Raw genomic sequence first — 27,971 nt, forward strand, 5'->3', positions numbered from 1 at the left:
ATTTAACCATTTTTTACACTTTCTTTGTGAAATGGTAGGGGTACTTTTGTACCCCCTTACCATTTCAAACAGGGGGGGGACTAAAGGGGACTTCCAGATTCTGATAAGCCCCCCGCCCGCAGACCTCCACAACCACCGGCCAGGGTTGTGGGGATGAGGCCCTTGTCCTCATCAACATGGGGACAAGGTGCTTTGAGGGGTCACGGACCCCCAAAGCATCCTCCCAATGTTGAGGGCATGTGCCCTGGTACGGTTCAGGAGGGAGGGGGGGCCGCTCTCTCGTCCCCCCTCTTTTCCTGCGGCCTGCCAGGTTGCGTGCTCGGATAAAGGGTCTGGTATGGATTTTTAGGGGGAACCCCACGTCAACTTTTTTTTAAATTTGACGCGGGGTTCCCCTTAATATCCATACCAGACCTGAAGGGTCTGGTTATGGATATTTAGGGGGAACCCCACGTCAAATTTTTTCTTAAATTTGAGGCAGGGTTCCCCTTAATATCCATACCAGACCTGAAGGGCCTGGTAATTGAATTTGGGGGACCCCCACGCTTTTTTTTTTATTTATTTTTTTTTTTTTTTATCAATGACTTTCAATGAGTGTTCTCTGTATTACGGAGCCGACAATTCATAATAGCTGCGAGTGATTTTAAAGGACTTTTTTTCCTGCATAAATGACACTTTGTGCAGGGACAATTCTAAGCACGGGAAACATGCGCCCCTTCACAGGCATACTATAGACAACCCCCCCCCCCCCTACGAAATTTAAAGGAATATTACACTTTTATTGTTTCACTTTAATCATTATTAAAATCACTGCTCCCGAAAAAACGGCCGTTTTTAAAACTTTTTTTTGCATTGATACATGTCCCCTGGGGCAGGACCCGGGTCCCCAAACACTTTTTAGGACAGTAACTTGCAAATTAGCCTTTAAAATTAGCACTTTAGATTTTGAACGTTGGAGTCCCATAGACTTTAATAGGGTTCTAAAGTATGCTATATAGTTAGCTCCGTCGAATCTTTATACATTCGACAGACACCATAAGCCTTCCAAGACAGATTCGACCGTAATTCATGTGGATTTTCGGACGAATGCAATTTTTGAACGAAAAACGAAATAAATAAAAACGAATTTCGGGAGTAACTAAATAAATTACGTTTTCGGACGAAAACGAAATTCCGAAACAAAATATTTTACTCTGCACATGTCTACTAAATAACAGATCAGTTACAGTATTTAGATACATAGATAATAGTATCCAAAAATAATAAAAAATATAATATAAAGAAATCCATATTAATTATCTCAATTATAATAGGGATAATAAAGATAACGATCGGGAGGTTATTAATACATCCATTGTGGAGACAATACACAAAAGTAATATAAATATTATCTTCATATATTTATATACTGCCAATTCAAGTAATTCAAAGATAATGAACCTAAATATATTCCCTAACACCCCTATGGGTGCTAAACTGTGTTCGGGACAGTAATAGTAACCTGTCATTTAATAGATAAAAAACGAATTTTAAAATATTAGAGCGGGGTAAATAATTTTTTATTTCACGTTATCTAGGAACAAAGAACTCGTGCAATGTTTTGAGGACTAGCCCATTTTAACCATGGCTGCCATATTTTGAGTGTTTTTTTGTAAAAGGCCGAAGAGCTAAAATTGATTCATAAATGTAATGAGTTTGAGTCGATTCTATCACTTCTTTTATGGAAGGAGGATCAGGATTTTTCCAGTTCCTCGTTATACTGATCCTGGCTGACAGCAAAATATGTGTAAACACATTTTAAAACTGGATAGGAAATCGATCAACATCAATGGATAATAGAGCCAGTGAGGGATTTGGAGGAATGACTGTTTTGGTAATTTCAGACATAACTTGAAAGATTTGTTCCCAATACTTCCCAAGTTTAGGGCATGTATTAAATGTATGTAACATATCACCTTTTTTGCTGCACAATTTCCAACATTTGTCGTCAAATGTGCCGTTGAATTTAGATATTTTCTCAGGAGTAAGATACCAGCGTTGAGTCAATTTAATGCATACTTCCCATAATGTAGAGCAGCATGTGGCTTTATATGTATTGTTACAAGCTTTTTCCCATTGGTCAACTGTATAGGTGTATCCTAAGTCTTCTTCCCATCTAATTAAAGGGATAGTCTTTGTAAACACACTTTTTTATTGAAGAAGATTATAGAAAAGAGAGATCCCTTTTTGTTGATGTATGGGGATCTTAAGGAAGGACCAAGCCAATTGGGGAACATTATAGGTCCATGATGGGAGGTTGGAAATGCAATTCTTAGTTCGGATGTAGAGGAATAAATCTGAATTTGGCAATTGAAATTTCTTTTGAAGTGTAGGAAATGGTTTGATCACCCCATTATCAAGTAGATCAGATAGATATTTAATTCCCTTCTCTATCCATGGTGTAAATTAGGTTGTCTTCATGAAATTATGTAGTGTATTTAGCGGAATTTGGACTTTGGTAGGAAGAGGGTGTGAGGAAGTTAGATGCCGAAATCGAACTCAGGATTTAAGTGTTGCTAATATTGTTGGGGAGATGCGAGAAGGTATCTTGGCACCATGGAAGGAATCCATATTGATAGATTATTTCCTGGGATCTTAGCCGTTTCCATCTTCCCCCAAATTGTAGATGGAGGAGATAGAAACCATTCCTTAGACTGTGTGAGAACCGAGGCTAAATAATAATCTTGGAAATCCACATCCTGTTCCCCCCAGCTTGGAGTTTCTTCACTAAGTTTGAATGAGCACATCTAGATTTTTTTACCCTGCCAGATGAAACTAGAAAACAGAGTCTGAAGGGATTGGAAAAATTTTAACGGAATTGGAATCGGGAGAGTTCTAAAAAAGTATAAAATTTGTGGAAGGTGAAGCATTTTAAATGCTGCCAAACGTCCCATCCATGAAAATTCATGGGTTGCTAGTTTAGTGAGATTTTCTTGTAATGCATTACGAAGTGTAATATAATTATATTGGAACAGTGTTTTACATGAATTTGATAATTGGATACCCAAATATTTAATTGTACTTTCAGTCCATGTATAAGGGAATTTTAATTTAAGATGTTTAGTAGTATTTTCATCTATCCCCAAGTTCAATATACAAGATTTATTTGCGTTAAGCCTGTAATAAGAAACTTTGTACATATTTAGTGTTTCCTGAATTTACGATAAGGATTTCACAGGATCAGTAATCATAAGAACAACATAATCTGCAAAAAGGTTGATTTTACGTTCTTGTTCAGCAATGGTAACTCCTAGAATTTTTTTGTTGGACCTAATACTCTCAGCTAGGGGTTCGATAACAAGGTTAAAAATTGGGGGGGGAGGGGGGGATAAGGGGCATCCTTGTTGTGTACCATTTGTTATTGGGAAGGGAGGTGATAAAGAATCTGTAGTATACACTCGAGCCGAGGGGACAGAATACAGGGCTAATATTGCTTTGTTGATTTGACCTGTTAAGCCAAATTTTGTCAGAACTGATGACCGGTATCCCCAATGAGCTCTATCAAACACTTTTTCAGGGACAAACAGGGATGGCGATTTGGTGAGTTCTACATGGTGTATTATATTTATCATTCTTCTAGTAGCATCCAATGCTTGTCTTCCTTTGGTGAAACCCGATTGATCTCTATGGATAAGAGAGGGTAACAAACCATCTAGTCTTTTGGCTATAAGTTTTGCATAAATTTTAACATCTGAATTGAGTAAGGAAATTGGTCTAAAATTTTTAGGTGAAGATGGTTCCTTATCTGGTTTTGGAAGAGTTACAACAAGAGCATTCAGCATTTCATTGGGAAATGATGAAGAATTGGCTGCTGAATTATAAATGTCACATAGTATAGGTGCTAGAGTACTTTGACATTTTTTTAAATATTCCACCGTAAAGCCATCTGGACCAGGTGATTTCAAGTTAGGAAGAACATGGATAGTTTGTAGAATTTCAGGGATAGTAAAGGGAGAATTGAGAGATTCTAATTGTATTAGGGAAATGGCAAGTTTGACACTCTCCAAAAAGGTGTCAATCTCCTCCTGAGAAGGTTGATGGGTATCACCATCATTCTTAATGTTTATATAAATCATCATAATATGAGCTAAATGCTTCAGCTATTGAAGAAGGCTTAAGCAATTTTTCATTAGTGTGAGGATAGTAGTGGAATGGAATTTTAGTCTTAGATCGATAACCTTTAATGCGTAATGCCATTGTTTTCCCTGCTTTGTTCCCTGTTGCATAAGTGGTAGCTCTGAATTTTTTATAGGATTTCTCATGTGTCTCTAGAAGTAGGGTTCTTAATTCATTGTGTAACTGGAAAATTTGTGTTTTAATGAAAGGGGAAGGATCATTTTTATTGTGTTCCTCTGCTTTGGCTATCTCCTTAGTAAGTTCCTCCATTCTCAGAGTTCTCTTTCTTTTAGCTTTAGAACCCAATTGCATAAACACCCCTCTCATAACAGCTTTATGAGCATTCCATAATATCATTGGGTCAGATATAGACGTTGAATTAATTGAAAATAATTCAGTAAGGTGGTGTTGGAGTGTTGTGGAGTAATTTTCATTTTGGAGAATATAGTTATTAGCTCTCCATATATATGAATTTGGTTGGGATGATGTGGTTGTTATAGACATGCTAATGGGAGCGTGATCCGACCACGTGGCCATATGTATATGGGAGGATGAAATCTTGTCAAGCAGCTATTTATCTGTCAAGAATAAGTCAATTCTGGAGTAGGTTTTGTGCCGTGGTGACAAATATGTGTAATCCCTTTCATTATCATGTCCACATCCCCACACATCAAATAAGTCGTTCGAAGTGAACTTATCAAGGGGAGAAGCATAGCGTTTGGACTTAGCAGAAGAATCCATATCATTGTTTGGAATCAAATTGAAATCTCCACAATGTCCTTTTTGATCTTTCTTCGCCTCCTCTATAGTTTTTTTTATGAAATGCATTTGCCACATATTCGGAGCATAAATAGATACAAGAGTGTATCGAATATTGTTAATGGTACAAATCAAAAAAATATAGCGATCTTCAGGGTCAGTGATATAATTATCTAATTGAACTGTAATAGTATCGCTAATAGCTATTAACACCCCTCTTTTGTTTTTTGGAGAATTTTGTTTGAAAAATATGAGGAAAATGTTTATGTTGACATTTGGGAGATGCATCTTTAGCAAAATGTGTCTCTTGAACACATATGTCACAATTAAAGGATAAGGCAGACCTCCACATAGAGGTTCGTTTCGCTGGGTGATTCAGTCCCCTTGCATTTAGGGACAATATTTTGAAAGACATATTAATATATATCAAAATTTGATGTTACTATAATTCTATTTATTCCTAAAAGAATATTCTCTAGTTTCTATAACGCTTAAACAAAATATCTAAGTATTTGTTATATGATAAGTTCAGTTACTATTAAATCATGCACACAAACCTATGAAAAAAAACTAGTTATTACTCTATTAGTAGTTATTTGGCAATATATATTGCAAGAGGAAAAAAAAAAAAAATTTTAAAAAAATTTATAAAAAAAAAAAAGAGAAGAAAAAAAAATAAGAGTAAAGAAAAAAATATTTTCCAAGAGTCAGCAGTAATCCACTTAAAGGAATGCTGACCAAGATAAGGGGGTGAGGTTCAAGTAGTAAGGTATTGAGCTTCAAACCAGACCGTATATGTCTGGTACGGACGGTACAGTGGTGTAGTGGTTAGCACTCTCACCTAGCAGTAAAAGGGTCGCTGGTTTGAATCCCAACCACGACACTACCTGCCTGGAGTTTGCATGTTCTCCCTGTGCCTGCGTGAGTTTCCTCCGGGTACTCCGGTTTCCTCCCACCCTCCAAAGACATGCAGGTAGGCTAATTGGCTTCTGTCCAAAATTGGCCCTAGTATATGAATGGGGACCTTGGATTGTGGGCTCCTTGAGGGTAGGGGCCAATGTGAGTGCAATGTACAGGGATAGGGGCAATTGTAGACACTCACTCAGGTTGAACTGGATGGACTGGTGTCTTTATTCAACCTTCCTAACTATGAAACTATGTCAGTAATGCATATGAGTTAACAGGCAGGAGTAGTTCATTTGTATTTAATTCTATTTTGTTCATGTTTTTGTCCAAAGTGGAACAAATTAGGTTTTACCTTCATGGCAGGGGTGTTATGTGGAAGATTAACTATAATACCCCATGTTTGGAGTAATTGCATGCCACCTTCAATGGTAGATATAGCAAAATGTTTCCCGTTGTAAGTGGTCAAGATAGTGGCTGGATGTCTCCATTTGTATGTGATCTTATGATTAGATAATGCCTTTGTTACAGTTTTGAGCTGTCTTCTCATTTGTAGTGTAAATTGCAGGAGATCGGCAAATAATTGTATATCTGAGTGTGGTGGTGGCAGAGTAGTTGGCTCCCTCGCTTTGGAGAGAATTTGCTCTTTAGCTTGATAAAAATGAATTTGCAGAATAACATCTCTGTGAATTGATTCTTCTAGATGTTTTGGTTTCGGAATTCTATGAATACGATCGATTGTAAGTTCAATCGGCGGTAATTCTGGCAATAATGTAGAAAATAGTATATTTGCATAGTTACGTAAGTCCATAGGTAGAACTGACTCTGCTATTCCTCTCATTTTAATGTTGTTTCGACGCGAGTGGTCCTCGAGATCTGCCAATTTCATCTTGACCCACATGGAATCATCTTTTTGTTCTGTACATGCATCCACTAGCTCATTCACTGTTTCAGTGCATTCCTCCATTTTTTTTTCAACGTATTGCAGTCTACCATCCATATGTTTCATATCAAGAGAGAATTTATGAATCATGGAGGATAGATTAGATATAATAGATGATTGTAATGACACAAGCATTTCTTTCATTGTGGTATCTAGTACTGGCTGACCTGATGTTGGGAAAGCAGCTATAGATGTCTGTAATGAGGACATAGCATTATCACTATGCAGAGCTGTGTTCACAGTATCAGCTGCCTGACGAGATGAATCCATCTTCATCCGCGATTGTGCGGGTCCCTGAGATGGGGATAGTTGAGAGGAGCCATTAGAATATGAGGATGATAATTCCTCATCCATTTCAGGTGGATGGCTATTAGAAAGGTTTGTGTGTTTTATTATTTTTCCTCACAGCTCCGGCGGCGCCATCTTGGATTTTAGTCAGCTCACTGCTCTGTTTAAATGTAAATGATGGAAGCTTTTTTAGTGCCCTTTCTTGTCCTCTTTTGCGAGACATCATTGCCCCTACTGTCCCAGGAGTACTGCAGAGTATTTAGGTATGTTTTTAGAGGAGAATACCTGCCTGTTTTTTGCTGTTAAACGGCCGGCTGTGGAGAGCTCTAGGCTTAAGCAGCCATCTTCTTCAGTGCGCAAGCCACGCCCCCTCCGACAGGTAAATATTTTTGATATCTGCTTCACAATGTATTGATTGTCTGAAGAACCAGTTTCTCTCTATTCTTGTTTTAAGTGGTTTCAGGAGAACAAAAACAGGTAAATATCTTTTGGTTTTGTGAAAAGGGCACTATTGTTCAGGTGACTTTGTTTCAACATAAGGTTTGTGTATTTATCGCCACTCTCCACTTGGAGATGATTCACTTAACCTTTTCTGGTGGGGGGCGCTCCTCTGGTATGACTCCTTAGCTGAGTGTTTCATTATTATGAAAGTTTTTACGTATCCCAGCCATGACTGGAAATACACGTCCCATGATGCATCTGCCTTTGGGAGCCATGCTTGTAACTGTCCGTGGCCTAATGCCTCATGGGTAGTTCTGCAACAGCTGGAGGGCCACAGGTTGAGCACCCAGGTTCTAAACTGATCTCCAATGTGTTAGGGAATATAGCTACTACATTGGGATGGGTCTCTGCCCACCATAGTAATGGTGTATTTTACACTGACCACCAATGTAAGGGGGACCCTACACCGACCACCAATATATTGGAGGTTTTACAGCAGCCTTCAGTGTAATAGGGGATTTCTACACTGACCACCAATGTAATGCGAAAAAATTCCTACACTGGCCACAAATATAAGGAAGGGGGGTTTAAATTGACCACCAACTTAGGTGGCATTATTTCTGACCAACAGTGTAATGGGAAATTTTAAAATGATTAATAAAGTTAGGGGGGGATTTACACTGACCACCAATGTAAGGGGGAGATTTCACAGTGATCACCAATGTCAGAGGGATACACTGCCCACCGATGGAAAGGGGATACTATTCTGATCACCAATATAAGTAGCGTTCTGTACTGGCAGCCAATGCAAAAGGATTCTACACATTCGAGCGCATGTGTGACATCCTACAGACCGGCCACACTTTGCAGTAGCCCCACCCCTTCCCAGGATTCCCTCTAGCATCATGGGGCCAGTGATCAATGTTTCCTGGCTTTTTATCCATCTCCTCCACGCCGGAAAGCCTGTGTATGCCTTCCACATGCAAGAAGACACACATCACTGCCCAGTAATCCCTTTACTACCTATCTGCTGCATGCTAAGGAGCACTACAGCATGGCACAAGATGGCACCTCAAATCCTTAGTCTACTCTTTTTCAGGCTTCCTAGGAGCAGTCATCAGCATCACCATGAATACTAAACTTCCCTCATTAAATATTAATAGTAAAATAGTCAGGTCTGAACATGTAGAACCTTTACAAAATAATCTGGAGTGGGTGACTGGGGACAAAGAGAAGGCAAATGTATTCAATACTTTCTGCAGCTCTGTGTGTATAAAGTAGCATAGAGGGGCTCATGTCCATAATGGGGATGGTATTGACACAGCCCCAAATGATCCACAATGGCGCAAAAGTGATATGGTCCAGAAATATTTAGACTGAATAAAGGTGGATAAAGGACCTGGACCAGAATGCATCCACCCACAGATCCTAAAAGAATTGAGCTCTGTCATTTCAAAGTCATTGTTTCTAATTTTTAGGGACACTATAATTACTGGAATATTACCACTGGATTGGCGTAGGGCCAATGTGGTGCCTATATTAAAAAAAGGATCAAAGTTTTTTACCAAGTAACTATAGACCTGTTAGTTTAACTTCTATGGTTGGGAAGATACTGGAGAGATTAGTGTTTAAAATATATTTCATTAGCATTTTCATTAAAAAAAAAGACAGTGAACAAAATCAATAGACTGCTATAGGTTCACATTTACAAGGAGTCAGCCCGATGGCTATTGCCCATAGCGAGGCTCCTGCTTACTAGCATGGTAAAAGCGAGAAGAAAGGCCATCTTCTGGTGTATTAAACGATTCCAATTAACAGTTCTCGTAGTTCACAACATAAGGTAATACTTTAGACAAAATGTTTCCTCAGAAAAATGAAAAAAAAAAACAGCAGCGTTAAGATATTAAAACAAAAAAAACAGACCAAAAAAAAAACACTGATTAATAGAGTACACAATCTAGCATGTTAATTGCAGTCCATATAATCCATATCTTTTTCAATAACAAGACGGTCCACTTTAATCTCCACTCTTTGCTGCACATGTAGACACTCAACAGCAGTTCTTGTTACAGTCAGGAAAGAAGTGAACCTCGGACACCCATACAGACCACCTCCACACGTGCTGAAGGACGTAGATACACACAAAGAAAGGTGATGTGTGACAGCAAAGCCCTCTTTACTATTAGGCTTACCGGACTCCCAAAATAAATTGAGCTCATCAAACAGCCAAAGGTGTGGTGTGTCGTTAGCGTCTCAAAGACATATGAAAAAAAGCCAACAATAGTGTAATCCCGCAAGACACAGCTTTTAATTTAATCGATAAAATCATTAAATATTGCAATCACAAAGATAAACAACACAGTTAGCAGTAAATAAAATCCTTATTGGTTAGTGTGTATTGTACAACGGTCTTCCTACCACCATCGCCGGCGTTTCCACAACTCCAATGCAGCCAATGGGAGAAAGCGCTGTCAATCACAAGCCAGTCTCGTCACTGCATGTCTTATGGCTCCACCCTGATGCGTTTCGTCATTCCGACCCTCAAAAGGTTTCGACATAGTACCGTTTAATAGAACAGTGGCTGAGGGTTGGGAGTACAAAGACATTACTTTGGTAATAAAGGACGACCCAAGGCCAAGTTGTTCAAGGGATAGCTGCAGGAATCTCCAGCTGACCCTATCAAAAGCCTTCTCAGCGTCAAAGGATAGAAGGCAAGCCTTCAGGCCTTTGCGCTGTATCAGGGATATAAGGTGAATTGTCTTGGTGATGTTGTCCCTAGCCTCTTGGCTGGGGACAAACCCCACCTGATCGTTATGTATCACTCTCGGAAGCAGGGGGAACAAGTGGGTGGCTAGTACTTTTGTAAACAGCTTAAGATCTATGTTAAGTAAGGAGATGGGCCGATTGCTACTACATTGGGATGGGTCTCTGCCTGGCTTAGGTATAGTGGATATATTGGAAGTTAGGAGTCCTTTATAGGGGAGGTTGGAGTTATCGATTGAATTACAGGGCACCAGTTGGGGGGCAAAAGTTTTGTAAAACCAGGGTGTATATCTGTCAGATCCAGGGCATTTGCCTGTTTTCAGGTCTTTTATGGCTTGTAGGAATTCAGAAGTGGCCAAGGGCTTATCGAGCTCTAAGGCGTCTGACACGTCAACGGTAAGTGACGCTGTCTCTGCGATGTAGTCCCGCATGGCATCGCCAGTGGCGAAGGGCTGGATGTCTGGGGCTGCGCAAGGAAGGTTGTAAAGTTGCCAGTAATATTGATGGAAATATGCATAAATACTAGATGTATTGAATGTCTTGTCTTGGTTTGGTTGGACAATAAAGGGGATAGAGTGACGGGGTGGTCTGGGGTAAATAGTGATTGCATGCTTTGTCTCTAGCAATTACAGAGTGCGAATCTAGAAGTTGGAGTAGGTCTCTGGACAAAATAGCAGGGTCTAGGTCTCCCTTATGGATGTGTTCAAGTTCCCGCAATTGTGGCAATGAGTCTGATTATGTCGTCGACTCTAATATTTTTGAGGCAAGAGCCATGCTGTATGAGTATTCCCCGTGTCACGCATTTTAATGTTTCCCATTGGTTGAGGGGGGAGGTTGTGTCCGAGGAGTGATCAACTATGAAACTTTTTAATAGCTTTAGAGACGTTGGCGACACATAGAGTCCCAGAGTAAATTGAGTCTCCAATTTGTCCCCTTGCAATTCGTCGGAGGGCGGGCTAAGGTTAGGTAGACTGGGGCATGGTCAGACCAGAGTATGTGACCGATCGACGCTTGGAGGGGCTTGTCTAACAAGGATTGTGAAATGAGGAAGTGGTTCAATCTACTATAGGAATTGTGTGCAATAGAGTAGTAGCTGTAGTCCCCCTCTGTGAGATGTTGGACCCACCAGACATCCACCAGATGGGAGGAGTGTAATAGTGATTTTATACGTGTCATTGTTGAGTAGGGAACAGAAGACTTACCCGAGGATGTGTCTGCGGATGGGGACAATGTGACATTAAGATCTCATTAAGATGCCCACCGATGATAAAGGAGGGCAGTCTGCTGAGGACCGATGAGAGGAACCGAGCCTGAGCCACATTGGGAACATAGATTCTTTGAAAAGAAAATTTAGTTTCAGCTTCAGAAATATGCAACGACCTGCACCATCGATAAGGGAGTTTAGAACCTCCGGATTAAAAGATTTATGAAAAGCAACAGATACCCCTTTGGATTTGGCCTGAGGGTTAGTACTATGGAACCATTGTGGGTAATATCTAAAATAGAAAAATTTTGGAACGCATTTTATGAAAGTAATAGTGTCTGGCTCCTCTTCTCAGGCATATTAAAACTCCTACAGTTAAAGGATGCTAGAGCTATTGGTCCATCATTCGCCATAGGGAGTCCAAGAGGGAGCAGGATGGTATATGTATGGCTGATGGTTCGGGAAACAGCTTCTCTTGAGAAGAGGGACAGGGTTGATATGTATTTAAAGGAAGGGGAGACAAGGGGGGTGGGGGGAGGAAAGAGGGGTGTAGATAAAGTGAGAAGGCAGGTGAGAAATGAGAGAGGAAAAAGACAAATGTCAGACCTTTTATATATACAATAAGGATAAATCGCAGGCATGTCCACATTCTCTCACTTTAATAATTGTAGATGCAAACAGTGTGAAGTTTACATGTAGTGTCATTGGAGAATGGGCCCAGCAGGTCAAAAATAAAATAAAAGGAACCATAACAAAAAAGACCACTAGGTGGCTCCAAAAGTTCAATAGTAAGGGATAAAAAAAACCTATTGAGGTACACATCAGTGTACTCCACAGTGTCCATGATGGCACTGAGGAAAATTAAAATAAAAACCCTTAAGGGGGTGTGCGAGGTAGGACCACAGAACAGGGCAGCCCCCCATACCCCGGCTCCATGTGGATTCACAAAATTAGTCATAACCTCCCAGATAACAGCAATATAGGATTCAACATTTAAGGTCATGAGATGTATATAGTAAAACCAGCAAAATGGATTACAGATAATCAAACTCTGGGTTATTGTTGCACATTAGACCTTGGAGTTCTGACTATGTAGATCAGGGATATGCAATTAGTGGACCTCCAGCTGCTGCAGAACTACAAGTCCCATGAGGCATAGCAGGACTCTGACAGCCACAAGCATGACACCCAGAGGCAGAGGCCTAATGGGACTTGTAGTTTTGCAACAGCTGGAGGTCCGCTAATTGCATATGCCTGATGTAGATACACATACTTCAAGCATTTATAAGAGAACAATTAAAAGGATCATAGCAATTGGGAGTGTGTAAGGTCAAATCATTAAACACATGAACGTTAAACATAGGGGCTGGGAGGGTCTGGAACTAAGTTTGCAGCCCTGTTTCTGCCATTGTGGGGTAAAGGGCAGTCTCGGGGTGGTCGGTGAGAATGGCCAATCTGACAAGGTGACTTGAGGAAGTTCTAGTGTGCTGAGGAAAGAGGGTAGGTCTCCCATTGTACGAAAGATGGCAGTTTTCCCTTCATGATGTACTCGAAGGTGGAACGGGAATCGCCATTGGTACTTAATCTGCTTTGATTGCAAGAGTTGCGTAAGTGGCATCAAAGCTTTCCTGATTGCCAATGTTTGACGGGAGAGATCAGGAAGTAGCATAACAGGTGCGTCATTAAAAACTATCATGTGCTCTGTACTGGCAGCCCTCATGATGTTCTCCTTTATCTTGTAAAAGTGGATCCGCCACAATGCATCACTCACAAAGGAGGGATCAGGGGTGTGAAGGCCTGAGGTGCGGTGCAATTCAATTGGGTCATCTTTAGGGCATTGAAGCAATTGATTGAAAATGGCTGACGCAGCCGCAGGTACATTTTTGGGGTCTACTGATTCAGGGATTCCCTGTATTCGTGTTATTGCGACAACTGCGATTTTCGAGATCGTCCTGTTGATGAGATAGCTGCTGCAACATGACTGTGTGGGTGTTAAGGATTCTGTCATGTGTCTGCACAGTCACACAGGCCATCCTGCAATGCCCTCTATAGCCTCAAAGCTTGCCCCCATGTCCTCCTCTAGGTCAGATATTTCTTTCTTATAAGTTTTCTCAATCCTGTGCACGCAGTGCTCAAAGTCTGCTTTAGTGGGCAGGGACCTGATGTATCTGTGCAGGGATCTAATCTGAGCCTCCATGTTCCAGCCTTCCCCTGATCCCAGGGAGGCATTCAATCGGCTTATGGTGAGCCTGCGTGTAAAATCAGGGTCCTCAGGGAGTGAGAATTGGCTGTGTGAGCTCACCTGAGTGTGCAGAGATGATTCAGAGCATGCTGGGGATGGCGGGGCCGGCGCCATCTTGGATTCCGTCCGTCGCTGTGAAGTAGATCTAAAACGTTCAAAATAATCGTCCACCCTGTATGATGTCTGCCGTTGCCCTTTGATGCCTTGGGCTTGTCTTCCCCCATTTGTCCATTTTAAGCTGGTTTAATGGCCGTTATGAAATCTGTCACGCCCCCTGATACTGGAGAGCTTAATAAAAGACCACATCGATGAGTTTTTGCTGGAAAAAATATTTTAAGCAACAAACAGCATGGATTTATAAAAGACAGACTCGTTAACCACTTTAAGGCCGGGCCTCTTTTTTAGATGTGGTGTTTATAAGTTAAAAACATTTATTTTTTTGCTAGAAAATTACTTAGAACCCCCAAACATTATACATTTTTTTTTTCCTAGAAAACACTAAGAATCCTGCGAGCCACCACTGACCAGATGCCCATTAAATGTATAGAGAAAGAAATAAAAAGCTGCTGGCGTTAAATTCGCACAATTCGTGCAAACATAAATGAGTAAATATGATCTCATCAAAAATATAAAAATATGTAAAGGGTAATAGGATCAATATAAGAAACAGCGGCTAAAATCGGAACAAATTGTAAAATAAATGAATTGAAAACTGGTGATGAGTGGTATTTTTGATGAGATCATATTTACAGCGCAGCGTAGTATTTAGTAATTTTTTTTCTAACATCCTAGGGAATAAAATGGCAGTCGTTGCAATACTTTATCAGACCGTAGTTGTGCAGCGGTCTTACAAGCACCCTTTTTTTTTTTTTGTCAACTTTTTTGAATTTAAAAAATAAGACAACAGTAAAGTTAGCCCAATTTCTTTTTATATTGTGAAAGATCATTTTTACGCCAAATAAATTGATACCCAACATGTCACGCTTCAAAATTGCGCCCGCTCGTGGAATGGTGACAAACTTTTACCCTTAAAAATCTCCATAGGCGACATTTAAAAAATTCTACCGGTTGCATGTTTTGCGTTAGAGGTCTAGGGCTAGAATTATTGCTCTCGCTTCACCAATCGCAGCAATACCTCACGTGTGGTTTGAACACTATTTTCATATGCTGACGCTACTCAAGTATGCATTCGCTTCTGCATGCGAGCTCGGCAGGACGGGGGCGCGTTTAACATTTTTTTTTTTCTTATTTTACTTTTTATGTTTACACTGTTTAAAAAAAAAAAAAGTGTCACTTTTATTCTTCTTGCAAGGAATGTAAACATCCCTTGTAATAGAAAAAAATCATAACAGGACCTCTGACATACGAGATCTGTTTTTACACTAAAATGCAATAACAAAAAAAAAACAAAAAAAAAAATTGATTTAAGAAAATAAAATAAAAAATTGTCCCTTTTAAGAGCCATGGGCAGAAGTTATGTTTTGACGTTGTTTCCACCCTGCAGTCTCATCTTCACCTCACTCGTCTCCATGTCAGCCCAGGGGACAGGAGAGCTCTGGTAAGAGGCGGAGGGCACCAGATTGAGGTGGGAGGGAGGGCCCCTCTCCCACCACCAATAAATGTGATCTCACAGCGAATCCGCCGCAGAGACCACATTTATCTTGTGGCCGACCACTGGCCTAACATGGGGATACCAGGGTTATGGCAGCTAGCTGCTGCCATAACATCGATATCCTTTCCCAAAGTAGGGATGTATATCTGCATGCGGCAGTCGGCAAGTGGTTAAACAAACCTGATTATCTTTTTATGAGGAGATGAGTAAAACCTTGGAAAGAGAGGTGGCTGAAGATGTAGTATACTTAGATTTTGCAAAAGCGTTAGTTCCTGCTAATGTGTAAGGTCTACAGGCTTGGAAAGATCAGTTTGTAAATGTGTAGAAAACTGTCTAAAAGACAGAAGTCAGAGAGTAGTGGTTAATGATTCTTATTCTGAATGGTTTAAGGTTATTAGTGGTGTACTCCAAGGTTCAATGTTGGGACCCTTACTTATTATTTGGCTTTATAAATGATATAGCGTCTGGGATTAAAAGTACCATTTCAGTTTTTGCAGATGACACCAAGCTATACAGTGGAATAACGTCCTTACAGGACGTCTCCAATTTACAAGCCAACCTCAATGCACTGTTTAATTGAGCAACTATGTGACAAATGAAATGTATGTATTTTTTTTGTTTTTGTTGCATTTGCTGGTATGTATATAGCACTTTGGTATTAAGATTGTGTATGCCAAAATAACTCAATAATTGTAGATTGAAAACAGAGCCCTTTGTTGAAGCCTTTACAATTGGTGTATATAAAAATTCTACACACCCCTGTTAAAATGTCAGGTTTTTGTGATGCAAATGAGACAAAGATAAATCATTTCAGATTTTTCCACCTTTTAATGTGACCTATAAACTGTACAACTCAATTGAAAAACAATCTGAAAACTTTGGGGGGGTAAAAATAAAAACCTAAAATAATGTGGTTGCATAAGTGCTCACACTCTTATAACTGGGGCTGTAGCTGTGTTCAGAATTAAGCAATCACATTCAAACTCATGTTCAATAGGAGTCAGTACGCACCTGCCATCATTTAACCACTTCAGCCCCTGAAGAATTTACCCCCTTCCTGACCAGGCCATTTTTTGCGATACGGCACCGCGTCACTTTAACTGACAATTGCGTGGTCATGCGACGATGTACCCAAACTAAATTTATACCCTTTTTTTTTCCCCACAAATAGATCTTTCTTTTGATGGTATTTGATCACCTCTGCGGTTTTTATTTTTTGCGCTATAAACAAAAGGAGAGCGTCAATTTTGAAAAAAAAAAACTATCTTTTATTTTTTGCTATAATAAATATCCCAATAAAAAAAAAAAAAAAGTTTTCCTCAGTTTAGGCCCATATGTATTCTACATATTTTTGGTAAAAACAAAAACAAAAAAACCCCGCAATAAGTGTATATTGATTGGTTTGCGCAAAATTTATAGCGTCTACAAAATAGGGGATAGATTTATGGCATTTCTATTATTTTATTTTACTAGTAATGGCGGCGATCAGCAATTTTTATCAGGACTGCCATATTGCAATGGACAAATTGGACACTTTTGACATTTTTGGGACCAGTGACATTTATACAGTGATTAGTGCTATAAAAATTCACTGATTACTTTATAAATGTCACTGGCAAGGAAGGAGTTAACACTAGGGGGCGATCAAGGGGTTACCTGTTCCCTAGGTGTGTTATAACTGGAGGAGGGTGGGGCTGACTAGGGGAGGAGACCAATCGGTGTTCCTACTCAGTAGGAACACACGATCAGTCTCTTCTCCCCTGAAAAACCGGGATTTGTGTTTACACACACAGATCCCAGTTCTTGCTCTTTCACGAGCGATCGCGGGTGCCTGGTGGTCATCACACCCGCCGGGCACTTGCATCGGCTCTTGGGACACAGTGCGTCCGTGCACCCGCCCTTCTACCGTGTCTTAAAGAGCCAATGTACAGCTACAATGGCTCACCCAGGGGAGCCATCCTGCCACAGCAGCTGGTCGGGAACCGGTTAAAGTGTGCCTGATTAACCCCAAGTGAAGTTCAGAAGTTCTAGTAGGTCTTTCCTGACATTTCCTTAGACACATCCTTCAGCAAAATCCATGGTCCACAGAGAACTTCCAGAGCATCAGAGGGATCTCATTGTAAAAATGTATCAGTCAGGAGCAGGGTACAAAATAATTTCCAAGGCATTAGCTATACCATGGAACACGGTTAAGAAAATATAGCACAACAGTGACATTACCAAGAACTGGACGTCCCTCCAAAATGGATGAGAAGAAAACTGATTGATTAGAGAGGCTGCCAAGAGGTCTACATCAACATTAAAGGAGCTGCAGGAATATCTGGCAAGTACTGGCTGTGTGGTACATGTGACAACAATCTCCCGTATTCTTCATATGTCTGGGCTATGGGGTAGAGTGGCAAGATGGAAGCCTTTTCTTACAAAGAAAAACATCCAAGCCCGGCTAAATTTGGCACTATCACATCTGAACTCTCAAAAGCATGTGGGAAAATGTGTTCTGGTCTGATAAAACCAAGGTTGAAGTTTTTTGGCATACTTCCAAAAGTTATGTTTGGTGCAAAAACACTGCACATCACCAAAAGAACACCCTAACCATAGTGAAGCATGGTGGTGGCAGCAACATGCTTTGGGGCTGTTTTTCGTTAGCTGGAACATGGGCCTTAGTCAAGGTAGAGGGAATTATGAACCGTTCCAAATACCAGTCATTAATGCACAAAACCTCCAAGCTTATGCTAGAAAGCTGAACATGAAGAGGAACTTTCAGCATGACAACGACCCAAAGTATACATCCAAATCAACAAAGGAATGGCCTTACCAGAAGAAGATTAAAATATTGGAATAGCCCAGACCTGAATCCGATTGAAAATCTGTAGGGTGATATGAAGAGGGCTGTGCACAGGAGATGCCCTGACAGTCTGACAGATTTGGAGTATTTTTGCAAAGTGTGGGTACATATTGCCAAGTCAAGATGTGCCATGATGATAAACTCATACACAAAAGACTGACTGCTGTAATAAAATCAAAAGGTGCTTCAACAAAGTATTTAACCACTTCCCACCCAGCCTATAGCAGATTGACAGCTGGGCCCTGGTTGTTACCCTGACTGGGCGTCATATGACGTCTAGCAGGATAACATGCCAGGTAGCTCGCAGAGGGGAAAGTGCGGAGTGTCAGTCTGACATGACGCATATCCGATCGTGGTAGGAAGCCTCCGACAGAGGATTTTTACCACGCAATCAGCTATGACCAATCCCAGCTGATCATCGTGTGAACCAGGAAGTGCCGGTAAATGTCATTCCTCGGTTCGCACTGACAGGGAGAGCCAACCGGTGGCTCTCCCTGTCGGGGGGGTCTGTGCTGATAATCGACACATTGATTATCAGCACAGCCTCATGAGATGTATGACCACAGCTGCCAAAAATGTGCCAATCAGCTGCCAGTCAGTTCCCCCTCAGAATCACCTGTCAGTGCCCAATGAAGTTCCAATTTATGCCCACCACATTGGCAGTCAGTGTCCATCACATTGCCAATAAGTGCCCTACAGCAACACCTGCCAGAACCTCATCAGTTTCTGCCCATCAGTGCCACCTGTCAGTGCCCATAACAGCAGCTTGTCAATGCTTGCCAATGCCACCTATCAGTCGCGCCTGTTGGTGCCCATCAGTGCTGCATATCAGTGCCTCTTCATCAGTGCCCGTAGTGAAGGCGAAAGCAACATTTTATAACCAAAACAAAGAAAAACTTTCAAAAATGTCAGTCTTTTTTAGTTTAGCAAAAAATAAAAACCGCAGTGGTATTTGATTACCACTGCGGTTTTTATTTTTTGCTAAACTAAAAAAGACTGACATTTTTGAAAGTTTTGTTTCAAAAGAGAAAGCTCTGTTTGTGGACAGAAAATTGAGTTTGGGTACAGTGTTGCATGACCGCGCAATTGTCATTCAACGTGCGACAGCACTGAAAGCTGAAAATTGTCCTGGGCAGGAAGTGGAGAAAGTGCCCGGTATTGAAGTGGTTAAGGGTGTGCACACTTATGCAACCATATTTTATTTTTTTGTTTTTACTTCCCTCCACCTAAAAGATTTCAGTTTGTTTTTCAACGGAGTTGTAAAGTTTAGTTGGTCACATTAAAGGTGAAAAACGTTGTGAAATGATCTTTATCTTTGTCTCATTTTTTTGCCTCACAGAAACCTGACATTTTTACAGGGGTGTGCATACTTTTTCTATCTACTTATTTTTGTTTGTTTTTGATGCTTTTGCTGATATGTATATAGATAGCACTTTTGTATTAAGATTTTGTCAACATTTTGCAATAATTAAAAATTGAATACAGAGCCCTTTTGTTAAAGCCTTTACAATTAGATGAAGTGCCTTTTATGGCTACAGTATATCACAAAAGGTGTTTTTTTTTCACTAACATTACTTCAGTTTGAAGGGTGTTGTAGCTGGTGATTCTATCCTGTAAGCTGTTCTTTCTCATTCTTTACAAGGACATGGCAATCTTAAACCTTTATTTTCTTCTAACGGTAGTATTGGTCCTCCTCCTCCTAATCCTAAGGAGTTTGACCTTCATTACTTGAACATGGTGAAGGAGATCAGGATCTACTTGTCTTCCACTGCTCCCTTTTGTAAAATTGACTCACTCTTTGTTTTTACAGAGGTTTCTCCCTGGGTTATAGCCCAAATATATTCAATTAGGGTATAGGTGCCCCTGTTGCCTGCCACCTTTTACTCTACCAGAGCAATAGATGCCTTTTAGCATTCACATTTTGTTTCCCAGGTGTACAAGCCTGCTACTTGCTCCTTCGGTCACATGTTTAAAAAGATCAACTGTCAGCTGATGGCAGTTCAAAGTACAAGATCTTACAGTGTCTTCTTTTTTTAGGGACTCCAGAGGTCTGCTGTCACTCCCAAATAATGCTGGAAGAAAAAAATATTATTTTTTGCTCTGTAAAAATCTTTTTATTGCACTTTCCTTAGTCCTTTTAATGCTTAGTCGTTCTCTTTTCCAGGTGGAATGTTTTCCAAGACAGAAATGTCGGAGGTACTGACAGAAATTCTGAAGGTTGATCCAAACTTTGACAAAGATAAGTTCTTGAAACTATGTGAGAAGGATATAATACCAAACATATTAGAGGTATAACCATAATATTTCTTCACCTTTCCTAATTTTGCACTCTACTGTAACATTAAAATGGTTGTATATGCTCTCATATACCCACTGAAGTGAATAGCTGCAGGTGATACACAGAGATAAAACAAATCCTCCTACATAGGTTTTACTTATTTATCTGCAGTCTTCTTTTCCAAGGAGGAGTGGGTGGAGAGCTACAGTTAGTGTGTGAGCTGATTGGAGTAAAGGGACACCCCCCCCCCCCCTCCACACACTGCACAGGAACAAAGGAAGGATACAGAGCTGTGTTCTGAATAGTTAAGCTATGTGCTGAGCTCCCTCCCCCATCACAAATGTATCTCTTGTGTCAGGAAAACTTCTTAATACTGACTCATGCTGATAACAGAGGAATGAAGCACCAGAGAGAAATGACACTTGAGCTTTGGATAACTAACTTTAACTAATAAAATCCCAAAGAATCCTATATAAAAATGCATGTACGGAAATCTTTAAAAAACATAAAATTAGCTTTAAATTGAAAAATAACAATGTATAGTAGGCACTGCATGACCTTTTTCTCCCCCAACCACAAAATAAAGAATACAATTGCAGTCTCATAACATTTTAACAATAGTGAGCATAAGTGCAGTATGCGCACAGAACATGAAAACATTTTTTTTTCTCCTAACGCCTTTTACTCCTGGCAGAAAAAAGCTGCTTAAAGTCCCAAAGGCTGCATATTACAGTGCATTTAGGTACATCAAGCATTTACTGTATGGTTTACATTTGCCAGAATATTTATTCTGGCAAGTGTAATGAATGGACACCCAAGCGCAAATTGCATTTACCGTATATACTCGAGTATAGGCCGACCCGAATATAAGCCGAGGCCCCCAATTTACCCCCCAAAAAACTGGCAAACTTATTGACTCGTGTATAAGCCGAGGGTGAGACATGCCTGTCCATCCCTGTGTGTGTGTCCGTCCATCCCTGTGTGTCCGTCCATCCCTGTGTGTCCGTCCATCCCTGTGTGTCCGTCCATCCATCCCTGTGTGTGTGTGTGTCCATCCATCCATCCATCCCTGTGTGTGTGTGTCTCCATCCATCCATCCATCCATCCCTGTGTGTGTGTGTCTCCATCCATCCATCCATCCCTGTGTGTGTGTGTCTCCATCCATCCATCCCTGTGTGTGTGTGTATCCATCCATCCCTGTGTGTGTGTGTGTCTCCATCCATCCATCCATCCGTGTGTGTGTGTGTGTCTCCATCCATCCATCCATCCGTGTGTGTGTGTCTCCATCCGTGTGTGTGTGTGTGTGTGTGTGTGTGTGTGTGTCCAGCCTACCTGTGTCCCGAGCCTTTGTCCCGAGCCTCCGTCCCGTGTCGTGCCTTGCCTTCGTCCCGTCCCGTCCCTTCCCGTCCCGTCCCGTGCCGTGCCTTGCCTTGCCTCCGTCCCGTGCCCTCTTCGTCGGAGGCCATTGTAAAATTCAAAAGCCGCGCCTCCTCCTTCGCCTGTGATAGGCGGAACACTGAATTTCCCAGCAGCCTGTGTTCCGCCTATCACGGACGTCGTATCATCCTCGTCCGTAGTACGAGGATGAGACGGTGCCCGTGATAGGCGGAACACAGGCTGCTGGGAAATTCAGTGTTCCGCCTATCACAGGCGAAGGCGGAGCCGGAGGCACGGCTTTTGAATCATAGAATGGCCGCTGTCTGTCTGCTCGACACGCTGATCGAGCGGGCAGACAGCGATGACTCGAGTATAAGCCGAGGGGGGCACTTTCAGCCTCAAAAAAGAGGCTGAAAATCTCGGCTTATACTCGAGTATATACGGTACACACATTTTCACCTGCCCAAAAGCTCCTCTACTGAACATGCTGGTGATGTGTTTTTTTGTGTTTTTTTTCAGCCTGTAAACTCTTAGGTTTTCATGGACACACAGGCTAACAAAAGCACTTTCATTAAGCCCTGTGTGCATGAGGCCTTAGTGTGAAATTCTACAATAGTGTATCAGTTCTTAAAGTGACTAATCTTCCCAAAAAGCAGTGAATCTGTTCTCCACTTGGGTATTCATGAAGGTAATTTTTTTTTCATACAAACACCACCTTTACCTACACATCAGTGGAAATGCACTTGCTGCATGTTTTTGACCTCAAATTACAAATTATTCCCTTGTAGATCTTAATTTAATTTGTACTCTATCTCCTTATGGATCCTTTTAGGATAGGATGAAGACTCGGAAAATTGACCTGGGGTGTGCCGTGTTCAGTATGCCTAACAGGGGACATACCCAAGTATAAAATTAAAATGCAAAGTAAAAGAAAGAAGGGGAATGGGTGGGTGGGATACGTGAGCCATCGTTGACAGGGAACGAGGGACGGAGGGCAGGCTTTATGCAGCCCAACTCCTCCTACAAACACAGGCTGACCTGCAGTCAGCCTTACACTTGGAGTCTCCTTATGGATTGTTTTAGGAAAGGAAGAAGACAGAAAATTGACCTGGGTTTTGCCGTGGTCAGTATGCCTAAAAGGGGGCAAAAATAAAGACAGTAGGATGAAGCTATCAAAGATTAATTGCAAAAACTGAAATTTAACATTTAACCAGTCAAAACAACAAACGCCTGTGACATTTCGACCAGAGGATCTGGGATATAGCTAGAGAAGCAAGATGACTTCCATCTATATAATTTTTTGATCACATGAACAGGGACCCCTTAGCAAGAAGCTGCGGAAGCTGCCCCAATTCTGAAAGAATGGCCCCAATATACCTTGGGGTCCAAACCCAAATTGGACAGTAGGGTGCAGCAATGATGCATGAACTGGACTATAGAGAGGGGAACACGAGGGAAAGGCAATAGTGGAATATCCCTAGGCCTGTCAGCTGTTGCCCTCACAAGCTGGTCTAAGACCAAAACCAGACACCATGCATTGTTGGTCTTAAAAAAAAATCTAATGTCTGTGCCGACTCCCATCTGCTGTGTCTTGCAAGTATGCAGCTGCAACTGAAAGTTGGCGGGGTACCTGACTAGCTGATTGGCCAAAAAAATATTCTGGATCCTGGCCCAGAACAAGTAACCTCCCCACGCCTCAAGAAACCATAAAATGCCAGATACATGGCTACCTTGAACACTAAGCTAGGCAGCAATCCAAAGGAGACCTGACAAATCGGACATACCCCAGAATGTTTGCCCCGTGATGGGAAGCCTGCTAGCTACAGCAGGAGGGCTACTTTTCTGAATCCCTTTGAGGAAAGCCTTAATGGGGTGTGCCCAAAAAAATGGGCGGCCTGTTGGGGTCCCGTAAAGACAAAAAGTGTTGCATGCCTGCTAGATATGTCCTAATGTTGCCACGGGCCAGTCTAAGCTGAGAGTGGCAAAAGGCAGTGAAAGCTAGTAAATACCCAAACCCAGGATACTGTGACTGGAAGGCCTGGAAAACATTCAAGGCTGTGACGTATATGCCTTCCTGGTGTTCACCGACAATGATTTGTCAATCAAGGCTGCTGCGACGGCCCAGTGGGTATCTAGTTCATTGAAGAAAATGTGGGGCTGGAGTGGCGCCAGTTACTGCGTCGGGACCTGCTGGAAAAACAGTGGGTAATTAAACCAGGACAGAGCATCTGCCGCTACATTCTCCAAAGACCTAGATCTGCCCTTGTTGACAATTTCTGACGTGGCTTGATTATCCTGTGCTGCCACAACAATGGGGTCGATTTTGAACAAGGCTGACGTCTCTGTGGTCCCCGGAATAGACAAAATCTCATCTGGCCAAGGCCCTGCCAGCCAGTGTGAGCCTTAAGTAGCCGCAAAGCCCTTTGTGGCTGCTGCATCTGTAGAAACCTGAGGGGGAAAACCTGACACTGCAGGGATAAATATAGTAACACCATTTTAATGTTGCAGGAACTCATCCCACATGTGTAAATCCGACATAGCGGATCTAATTTGACATGAGAATCAGTTGTGAGCTGAAGTTAACAAAGTCAATAACCTAGGAATGAAAGACCTCCCCTGGGGAATAATCCTCATCACGAAATTCAGCATACCCAGCAGAGACTGTAATTCAACCCTGATACAAACTTGAGAGATCATGAATGCATATATGCATTCTCTGATCCTTACCAGTTTGTCTGTAGGAAGACTGACCTGCATGGACTGAGTATCAAGCACAATCCCCAGGAAAGTACGTTTAGTAACTGGGCCTAATATTTTCTTAACTTCCAGTCCAAATATACTGTTAAGATTAAACTGCTGAAGTCTATCCAGACATACTGTTATGGAGTGATGCGATTAGCCGATATCAACTATATGTATCCAAGAGCTCCAATCTAACCAACAATGCTATCTACTGACTGGGAGGGAATATCTAGGTACCCTAAACATGGTGCACATATATCTGTGCTGCATTCGTACTCTGGACGGTCACGTGTAGTAGGGCCCCCCCAAAGGGAGGACTATCATGCCCCTCGCCTTACAGTGACCAGGTTACTAGTGTAATTGACTGGAGCAAGTCACTGTCGTCTTAGGCTATGGAACTCGCACCCATGAGGCTGGGGGCGGCACCAAGCTGGGGTATCGCATTCGGGAGGATTTTTGTTTTTATGAGGAGGAAAGATGAACGACACCCATGGTGGAGAGAAAAGAGGGGGTAGCTTATAAGAAAGAATAAGGATGAGAAGGGGAGGAGGATAAGGTGAGGCCCCGGCGAGGCCGCCGACCCAAGGCCCCATTGCCCCTAAGGGACTGCCTGTTTATGTGTAAGATTTGTAGTCGTCTGAATATCGAAACAGATCCCAGTGTGACCGCCGCGCACTATGTTCCTCCTCTCTTTTCCCTATAGCAGCCGTTAGTCGTTCCATGCGCTGTATATCGCTAATCCTGGCAAACCACTGCATCACTGTCGGAGGGGACCTCTGCTTCCACATACTGGGAATACATGCCCTGGCCGCATTGAGGAGGTGCTTCAACAAAGATTTACGATGGCGCCTACTGGACATTGGGGTCAAATTCAATAGTATTGCCGCTGGGTTGTCTTTCAGATCTATATCGGTGAGTTTATGGATGATTCCTAGTACCTGACTCCAGAAGGGCGTCAGCACTGCGCACTCCCAGAAGATGTGGAGAATTGGGCCACTCTGAGTTCCACATCTCCAACATAGGGGGCTGTGCCCTGGGAATATCGACGCTAGCACCGAGGGGGTCCTGTACCAGCGCGTCAGCACTTTGTAGGAGATTTCTTGGTATTTGCTGCATAAAGAGGACTTGTGCGCAAAAAAATAGGATTCTACTTTTCTGGTCATCAGTAAACTGGACATTGAGATCCCTCTCCCATTTCCTCAGGTATGGGGGATCATCTAGGGAAGTGCTGGTCTGCAATATATTGTATGAGTAGGAAAGGGATTTCCAGACCGGTTCCTCTCCCATACACAGATCTTCAAAGGGTGTGCGTGATCTGCGAAAGCCTTCAGCATCCGGCAGGGATCTGAGAAAGTGCGAAAGTTGTAAAAGTTTCCATCTTCCCAGGGCAGACACGCCAAAGCCAGGGTACATGTTTGAAAGGTCGTTCCAATCTGAAGGACTGGAAAATGAGGCTCTAACTATGCTCTGCTCTGGTCTGGTCCGAAAAGACCTGTCAGAGAGCCCTGGCAAGAATTTCGGATGTCCGATTATGGGTGCCATCGAGAGGGAAAACTGAGCGTCTTGGTAATTCTAAAATATCTGTGAAGCTCTTGTAGAGTGGTTTCTATTAATGGGTGGGAAGGGGAGGAACTGGGAGGCCTCCCTCCACTCCATGGCAAGCCTTCAAGAGGTGCTAGTACCGATTCCTGTTCCAGACTGACCCAAAGCTTATGTGATTTATGCCGGCACCAGTCCACTGCCCTGTTCATATGGACTGCTGTGCAATATAACGCAGGGTCAGGGAGACCCATCCCCCCTCTAAGTTTGGGTCGGTGCAATAGGGAGCTTTTAAGCCGCGCAGGCTTGCCTTGCCAGATGTATTTGGTCATTATCGTGCGAATTTTATGGAAAAAAGTCTGTGGTAGCCTCACTGGTAGTGCTTGTAAAAGATAAAGCAAACGTGGCATGATATTCATCTTCAGTAAGTTGCTTCTACCGAACCAGGAGATTGCCAGGTTCTTCCACCTCTCTAAGTCTGAGGAAAAGGTGGTCAGAAGTGGCTAAAAATTAAGTTGATAGATAAGGTGCAACTCCGATGGGATTCTTGTGCCTAAATATTTAATCGCCTGGGGAGACCACCGGAAGGGAAAGTTGCTGCCAAGAGAAGCCCGGGAGCTGGGGGGTAGGGAGGCCTCTGATTTCTGAAAATTAATTTTGAAATCTGAGAGCGTCCCGTAGTGGCGTATTTCTGACATCAAAACTGGTAATGAGGTGTGGGGATTGGCGACATAGAATAGTAGATCGTCTGCGTATGCAGCAACTTTGTGGTGGTAAGTGCTTGTTTCGAGAGTCCTCTTATGTCTGGGTTGAGCCTAATATGTTGTAGCAGGGGTTCTAGGGAGATTATGAACAGGAGTGGCGAGAGTGGGCAACCCTGCCTCGTCCCGTTGCTGATCTTAAATGGGTTGGAGGCTACCCCATTCACTCTGACCGATGCGGAAGGGCAAGAATAAATGGCTGAGACCCAGGACAGAATGGAGGCTGGCATTCCCATGCGTCGCAAGGTGGCCAACAGAAAAGTCCAGTTGACCCTAAGGAACGCCTTTTCAGCGTCTGTCGATAGTAGGATCAAAGGTACATTAAGGTGTTTGGCCCTTGCTACCACATCAATCGTCCTGATTGTGTTGTTTCGTGCTTCTCTGTTACGGATGAAGCCGACCTGATCTAAAGGAATTATACGTTGGAGGACAGACCCTATTCGTTCCGCCAATATTTTAGTAAACAACTTCAAATCGCAATTTAGTGGAGAAATAGGCCTATAGCTGGCGCATAGAAGCGGGTCTCTCTCAGGTTTTGGGATAACCGATATGCTGGCCTGTAGCAGGTCTGGTGTTATGGTATGATCATCTAGTATTGCGTTAAAGGCTGTGATGAAATGGGTCGCCAGTTGAGTCTGGAAGTGTTTGTAGTAGGCGTTGGTAAAGCCGTCGGGACCTGGTGCCTTTCCCTTCGGAGCCCCAGCTATAGCTTTTGAGAGTTCCTCCACAGTTATAGGCCACAAAAGTAATTCCGCCTCCTCTTCATTAAGCGAGGGCAAGTCTGCCGCTGCCAGATATGTCTTAATAGCCTCCACACTACTCTGGGGACAGTCTCCTATGGGATGAGAATGTAAGTTATAGAGTGCTGCGTAAAAAACCCGGAAGGCCTCCGCCATTTCCGCCGAGTCATGGATTTTATGTCCCGCGGAGGTGGATAGGGTTGGAATATAGGAAAGGTTACGCTGGGCTCGTATGGCGTTCGCTAGGGCTCTACTACATTTATCTCCGAATTCATAAAACGTTCTGCATACCTTTTAAAAGGTTGTTCCTGGAGTGGAACAGGGAGTGCTCCTTAATCTTCTCACGGAGGTTAATTACCTCCACTTCGAGGTCCCTATC

At 42.3% G+C, this 27,971-nt stretch overlaps 1 protein-coding gene across 2 annotated transcripts in view; it reads left to right on the forward strand.

Moving 5' to 3' along the window:
- Positions 1-27,971, forward strand: part of TIMM44 (translocase of inner mitochondrial membrane 44) — a 578,487-nt gene that overhangs the window by 337,010 nt on the left and 213,506 nt on the right. For both annotated transcript variants that reach the window (XM_077475767.1, XM_077475768.1), the window contains one exon: positions 20,320-20,444. In XM_077475767.1, the coding sequence (XP_077331893.1) occupies positions 20,320-20,444 (125 nt within the window). The remainder of the gene's footprint in view (positions 1-20,319; positions 20,445-27,971) is intronic.

Source organism: Lithobates pipiens, unplaced genomic scaffold (genome assembly GCF_037356315.1).
Source record: "Lithobates pipiens isolate NorthernLeopardFrog02 unplaced genomic scaffold, aLitPip1_a1.2 Scaffold_13, whole genome shotgun sequence".
NCBI lineage: Eukaryota > Metazoa > Chordata > Amphibia > Anura > Ranidae > Lithobates > Lithobates pipiens.